Genomic DNA, 7,181 nt, shown 5'->3' on the forward strand with positions numbered 1-7,181 from the left:
GCCCCCCCTCCTCCGCCTAAGCCCGAAGCGAAGAAGGAGGCAGCCAAGGACGAGCTCTCCGTGGGCCTGCGGAGCCTGATGTCCCGGGGCCGGGGCAAGGACCACAAGCCGCGGGGCAGGCAGTCTCCTGGGAAGGCAGAGAAGCCCTCCTCCAGCCAGGAGCCAGGCTCCTCAGGGAAACCAGGCTCCCCGGCCCCGCCGGAAGAGCTGGCAGACCCAGGCTCTGCTGGCCCGAACCTCAAGTCGAACCTCACTGGATCGCAGCCGAACAAGTCAGCAGTCCCTGATGCTCAGCAGGAGGTACCCGAGTGTGTCACTAACCGCCCGGTCCCCTCGCTTTCCTCGACGGAGGGCTGGCGGTCAGCTTCCCCAGGCTCTTTTGCACAAGCCCTGCATGACCGCAAAGAAGCTGGGCCCGGGCCACGTGCAGATGGCAGGGCTGCATGGCTTTCCTTTACTGAACGCCAGAACCCAGGGGCCCTGTTGACCGCATGGAGCTGCTCTTTTCTCACTCTTCGTGGGAGGTGGGGCCTGGCCCTGAGCCGTGTACGTGTCAGCGGGAGGCGCCACATCCCAAGCTGCCCGTCAGAATCTTAGCAGATCGTTGCAAGGGTAGAAAGAATTTCTGAGGTCAGGTGGCCTGTGCTCACACCGTGCCCCCAGCCCCTCACGCCTGCGGGCCCTCAGCATCTCGAAGCCTTCCGCTGTCGCATGGGGTTCATATCGGTCTACCGTCTTTCCTCTGAAGCCCTTGGGGCCACAAGTATTTTGGAAATGAGTGATTTTTGTATTTGGGAGTGTCTTATGATGTACATAATGAGCAGCAACCCATGACCAAGCACATTATTTCCACGAGAAAACGATGCCCCGGCTCAGTGGTAAAGGACCCACCTGCCAGGGCAGGAGACGCAGGTTCGATCCCTTAGTCAGGAAGATCCCCTGGAGAAGGAAATGGCAACCCACTCCAGTATTGTGGCCTGGGAAATCCCATGGACAGAGGAGCCTGGCGGGACACAGCCCACAGGGATCGCAGAGAGTCAGCCACGACTGAGTGACTGAGCACACGGTGACGCTGATAACAGGGTTTGTTAATGCCATCCCTGCCGTCACCGTTTCTTCAGGCCTGGACAACTGTCCCCTGCTGTCCCCTCTGGCAGCAGGACTCTTGAGGAACTCTAGGCCTGAGTGGCAAAGGAGCACAGTGGGCCCCCCTTTGGATCTGGGGTTCCCATCTGTCCACAGAGTGTCCTCTGGGTGGGACAGGAAGCTGAGAGGCACAGGGGATTCATCCAGCCCCTTTCCCTGGAAGGTGATGCCTGCTTGGCTGGTCCTTGGGTTGGGGGGCATTTCTCTTCAAGCTTTGCCATTTTGTGAGCCCTTCTGGGGCCTCATGGGATTGCGCAGGGGAGTGGGGTACGTGCCAAGTTTCACTACTGCTTCTCTCTGCTCCTTCTGGCTGGAAGGGGACAGTCGGGGACGTGGGGGCAGGGGACTTCCTAAAGGCCTGTCCTGTCCCCCAGGTCCTAGAGGCCTACCTCTCTGACTGCTACCCGATAGGATTCCTAAGGTCCCAGACCCGCCTTGCTCCCCATTCCATTCTTCCTGGGCTTTGAAGAACTGAGAGGGGAGCAGCCGCAGCTCCCCCATCCCTCCTGGCCCACTCTGTCTCAGGGAAGTGACGACCTGGCACACAGGAGTTGGCAGGGGCATTTTGGCTGGATGGGCTGGTCGTGAGTTGAACCGCTAGCCCGTAAGGAGAACCTCCAAGGAGCCAGAGAGGGTCATGTGCCTGGTCCTGGGCCGGCTTCCCTCCCTCTGGCTCTCTGGGTCGAGTTGGGGCTGAGATGGGCCTTGACCTGGAGTTCAGCCATGTGTTTCCTGGGCCTGGGGCGGGGGCCAGAGAGGATGCATGGGAGAATGGGCCATCTAGGAGCTGAAAGGGTTAAGGTGGTGGAAAGAATTAACCCTGGAGCTCCCAGGCACCTTTTTTTATTCTCCTGCGTGCGTGCTAAGTTGCTTCAGTCGTGTCCAACTCTTTGTGACCCCATGGACTGCCGCCCACCAGGCTCTTCTGTCCATGGGATTCTCCAGGCAAGAATACTGGAGTGGGTTGCCACACCCTCCTCCAAAGGATCTTCCCAACCCAGGGATTGAACCTCTGTCTCCTACGACTCCTGCATTGCAGGCAGATTCTTTACCTCTGAGATAGCGGGGAAGCCCTTTTATTGTCATTTGATAGCTTAAAAGCTTAAAGTGGTGCCTTGCTTGCCTCACTGACCATATTCCACTTACCCATGGGGGTCCCAGTGGCTTCCTGAGCTAGAAGCTTGGTGTGCTGTGCCCCTAACGTTCCCGGGGGCCAGGACTAATGGTGGTTTGACCTTTAGGCTGGAGCTGCCCCTGAGGTCTGGCTGACCCCCGCAGAGGAGGCCCACCGGCGGCTCGAGAGGATCTTCACAGCTCCAGTAATGCCGCCTCTCACCTGTGGTTCCCAGTCCCTTGTCTCTTAGCAGGGGCTGCCGGCCAGGCTGTGTGTGTCCGTGTGTGTAGGAGCACTGACCATGGAAGGCGGGCTCCCTGGTGGCCTGGAGGCCTTCACGTGGGCTTCCCACGTGAAGAAATGAGAGAAGGGCAGGGTGGGGGGTCTGAGCACAGTGAGGCCTGTTCCTCCAGGGAACCCATGGGAGGGGCCCCTCTTGGCTGGAGACCCAGCCCGCTCCTCTGGCCCCAGTCTCTTGCCCCAGAGGGCCTGTCTCGGTGCCAGGACCTAGTGGGTGTGAGGCAGGGAGCAGTCACTCTCCTTTTTTGATCAAGCCCTGATTCTCCAGACCCAAGTGGGGCTCTAAACTCCTTGCCCATTTCTCACAGGCAAGGTCCAAGGCCAGGCGGCCTCCCCTTCGTTTCTAAAAAGGCCTTGGAGTAACCAGACCGAGATGGGGAGGCGAAGGCTGGCCACAGGCTCTGGCCACAATCTGTGGTCCTTGGGCAGCTGGCAGGTGCACCTGGATAGATGCAGCCTCTGCGTGCTGTGGGGTGGGAGTGGGGTGGGTGCTATGGGACTTTGAAGAAGGGATCCTAGACATAGAGCTGCTGGTGGTCTTGTTTGATGAGCTACGCAGAGGTGAGAGCTCTGAAAGACCATCCTTGGCTTGGGGAGTGGCACCCTCGGGTGGGTGTTTGGAGGCCAGGGACAGCCCATGTTGGGGTCTGGAGGCTACAGGGGAGCTAGGCTGGGCAGTTCCTGGGAGATCAGGCCACAGGCTCCCAGGGTCTCGGGCCCTGTGGGTGGTGAGGTGGCCTGGCCTAGCAACACAGAAGAGGAGGCTGTTGCAGAGTAGACTAGATGGCCTAGGAGAGACTATGGCCAGAGGCAGGGAGGCTGCCACCTGTCACAGGGAACGACTTATCAGAGCATCTGCACTAAGGAGTCTGATGGTGACAAGTGTTTCTTCACCACCCAGGGCCTCTCCTTACCTAGTCTGGCCTCTCCTTACCTGGGTGCAATGCGCCTGCCCCAGCCAGCCCCCTTACCTCCTGGGGATGCATCCCTCTTTCCCCCTACTTGGCCCGGGGTGCTTGCTGAAGGGGACACGCGGACAGCCTGCTTGTCTTCACCCCTCTCCTCTCTCTCTCTTTCTCCTTTGCCTGCCGCTGGTAGCTGGACCCTGAGGCCGCCTCTCCTGCCCACAGCCAGGTAGGGCACTCCTGCCCCGCTCAGGAGCCCTCCGGTGACCACCCGCCACCCCCGGCCTGTACCTGGGCTGGCGTCTGTGCTCGGGCTTCGTGCTGGAGTGTAAGGCCTCTTTCCCCTTCTGGCTCCCAGCTGGTATCTGGGGGGATCCCTGGGGGAGGCGATGCCGGGAGCTGGACATGGGGCCGCCACTCTGTGTCCAGCCCTGGAGGAGCCTCTAGGCCTCTGTGGCGCGAGGTTCTCAGCCACTGAAGCCCGAGGGCCTGGCGAGAGTGTCGGCTCCTAGCTGTTTCTGTTTCTGCGGTCTCTGGGTGTGTGTCTTCGCTCTGTCATGTCCAACTCTGTGTGACCCTGTGGACTGTAGCCCTCCAGGCTCCTCTGTCCATGGGATTCTCCAGGCAAGAATACTGGAGTGGGTTGCCATACCTTCCTCTGGGGGAATCTTCCCAACCCAGGGATCGAACCCCAGTCTCCTGTGGCTCCAGCTCCGGGTAGAGAAAGCTGAAAAGACTGAATCTCTACCCAGCGCCCCACCACCACCTCTGCCCCCTCCCCAACTCTGGAGCCTGAAAAAGTGCCTCCTCTGTCTCCCCCTGCTGGCCAGTGTGGGAACCTCTCTTCGGATTAGCTTTAAAGGACTTGGTTGAGTTAGTTAGAGGCCCTTATCCTTTGATGTCATCAGTCACCAAACATCTGTCCCCTACAACGTGCCCATTCAATACAAAGGTTTCACCTGTCTCATGATTTCTTTTTAAGTAATTTTGTTTTATAAAGCCATTTTTTTTCAAATATAAATATCTAGCCTTTTTAAAAAGATGTCTTATTAAAACGCTGGCAGCCCCATGATGGTGATCCTCCTGTTTGAGGGGTAATTTCACCTGTCCACGATGTGCAGAGTCTAGAGACCACTGTGTTAGCCAGCCTTCTGACTCTAGAGCCCAGGAGGGCTGAAGCAAGGGAGAGGGAGTGATCTGAAGCTGGAATCCACCCTGGGAGTAGGACACAGATCTTTTTCTTTCAGCTCCAAGAAATGTAATAGAGAACATACTTATTGTTATTATTTGTTCTTGTCCTTTATGATCCCTCACCCAGAGGATCAGTATCACAGAGCAGTGTCTGTACGTTGGCCTCAGGCCTCATGAGGATGGGGGACTCTAAGAGACTAATTATACCTCCGAGCTGGGGACCCCCAGAGAGCTGGGAGGTAGGGCTCGTTTGAGGACTGCTCATGCCCTGGGGAGGGTGACCATCTCCCCACGAGGCCAATGGATGAATCCTGCTGCCCTTTCGCCCACAAGACAAAAGGACCCTGATGGGCCGTGGGGGCTGAGCCCCTCTCCCGTTTGCCCAGCTCCCCCAGGCACCATTTCTGCTCAGCTCAGGTTGTCTTAGGGGGTGCCAGGTTTGGCAGCCCCACACCCTGACAGTGCCCGTGAATGCTTCTTTCTGACTGGTGACCACCTGGGCCTCCAGGGGCTCCCCGCCCCTTTATACCCATGTCCATGCCCATTCGTGTGGCAGGCATGTTTCTTCCTGCATTTGACAGAGCAGTGCTGCCCCCGCCCCTGCCTCATGTCCCTGGCCACGCTGCTTCATGCCCTTCTGTGGCCTCAGCACGTCCATATGGGTCTGGGCCCATTCTGGGGAGGCATGGAGGGGGCACAGGAGGCTGGCATGTGCATCTGAACACAGCCCCTGCCAGGACAGCATCCTCTGGAGGGAAGGCCAGGGACGAGGCTAGGAATCCAGACCTTCCCATCAGCTTGCACTGAGTCCCCGGGAGACATTCTCAGATTTGAGGACATGCCTTTTCCCTGCTTGGTGAAGGGGGGACTGTCAGGTGGATGATGGAGAAGCTGGGCCTGTGAGGTCACAGCAGCTGCAGCCCAGGGTGAGGGCTCAGGGCGCAGAACACTGATGGTCCAGGCTTCGCGGAGAGGGGACAGGTGATTTGCTCTCCTGGGATCTGCTATCTCCTGGGCATATCCACCACGTGTCCCTGTCTTTCTTCTCTGACATCTCTGATGTCTCTCGTCCCACTTGCCCAGTGGCTCATCTGGAAGCCCCTCCCGTCACGCATCTCCCCTCCTGCTGTCCCTGCCTGCTTTCCAGAACAGGCTCCGACTCTCTGTCCTTCCCCTCCCTCCGACAGGTGAAGACAGAAGAGCAGATTGCAGCCGAGGAGGCCTGGTATGAGACAGAGAAGGTGTGGCTTGTCCATAAGGATGGCTTCTCGCTGGGTGAGTCTGGGGAGGCCCAGGGGCCAGGTGCCTGGGCCTCTCTGGTTTCAGGACTGGGCAGCTGTTGGGCCTCTGGGTCTGGCCAGGGCTGGATGGTGCACAGGGAGAAGGCAGGGCCGTGAAGGCCCCAGAGAGGACTGCCATGGCTTCCCAGGCCCATGTCTGTCTGTCTGTCTGTCCCTGCTTTGCAGCCACTCAGCTCAAATCCAAGGAGCTCAGCCTGCCCGAGGGGAAGGTGCGCGTGAAGCTCGACCATGATGGGGCCGTCCTGGATGTGGATGAGGATGACGTGGAGAAGGTTCGCGGGAGGCTGGTGGAGGGCACCAGAGGCGGGCCGTGTCGGGCTGGGCAGGCTGTCTGCTGGCGCGGCCAACCAGATCTGCTGCTTCTTCGGTGCCCACCTGTCTGTCCCATCCCGCAGGCCAATGCTCCCTCCTGTGACCGTCTGGAGGATCTGGCCTCTTTGGTGTACCTCAACGAGTCTAGCGTCTTGCACACGCTGCGCCAGCGCTACGGTGCCAGCCTGCTGCACACGTATGCTGGCCCCAGCCTGCTGGTCCTCAGTCCCCGAGGGGCCCCGGCCGTGTACTCGGAGAAGGTGCGGCCCCACAGACCCACCACCCTCTACCTCCCCACCTTGCCTGCCTTCCCCAGCTCTGCCCCTTCCACTTGGCATACCACGGGGCTCCTGTCCACACTCACAGTGACCTTGGGGACAGGAGTCATTTCAAGGGATGGGGACAGAAGCCTCACCCCCCACCTCACACGGAGGCCAGGACTTGACTGGTATCTGCATTTCCATGCATGACCTTAGCCTCCAAACCTTCTGGCTCCTCTGGAGTGAAAAGCCCAGAAAGGTGTGGGTCTTGGGGGTGAAGGCTGTCCACATGGGGCCAGCTAAGAACGCCCATCCCTTTTTTCCATTCCTCTCACACCCAAGGTGATGCACATGTTCAAAGGGTGTCGGCGGGAGGACATGGCCCCCCACATCTACGCAGTAGCCCAGACCGCTTACAGGGCGATGCTTATGAGCCGTCAGGACCAGTCCATCATCCTCCTGGGCAGCAGTGGCAGTGGCAAGACCACTAGCTGCCAGCATCTGGTGCAATATTTGGCCACCATCGCAGGCACCAGTGGGAACAAGGTGTTCTCTGGTGAGGCAGAGGCAACCAGGGAAACAGAATGGACTGGAGGGGGCGGTGCTGGAGAGGGGCCGGGCCGGCGGGAGAGGGGGCGGGGCGGGACTGGAG

At 59.4% G+C, this 7,181-nt stretch overlaps 1 protein-coding gene across 1 annotated transcript in view; it reads left to right on the plus strand.

The window, feature by feature from the left end:
* The window catches only part of MYO18A (myosin XVIIIA), a 102,328-nt gene that overhangs the window by 49,946 nt on the left and 45,201 nt on the right, over window positions 1-7,181 (plus strand). Inside the window, exons 3-6 of the mRNA XM_010861683.1 lie at window positions 5,844-5,931; window positions 6,123-6,229; window positions 6,353-6,529; window positions 6,872-7,085. Of these exons, the coding sequence (XP_010859985.1) occupies window positions 5,844-5,931; window positions 6,123-6,229; window positions 6,353-6,529; window positions 6,872-7,085 (586 nt within the window). The remainder of the gene's footprint in view (window positions 1-5,843; window positions 5,932-6,122; window positions 6,230-6,352; window positions 6,530-6,871; window positions 7,086-7,181) is intronic.

The sequence above is a fragment of the Bison bison genome, unplaced genomic scaffold (genome assembly GCF_000754665.1).
Source record: "Bison bison bison isolate TAMUID 2011002044 unplaced genomic scaffold, Bison_UMD1.0 scf7180017864472, whole genome shotgun sequence".
Classification (NCBI taxonomy): domain Eukaryota; kingdom Metazoa; phylum Chordata; class Mammalia; order Artiodactyla; family Bovidae; genus Bison; species Bison bison.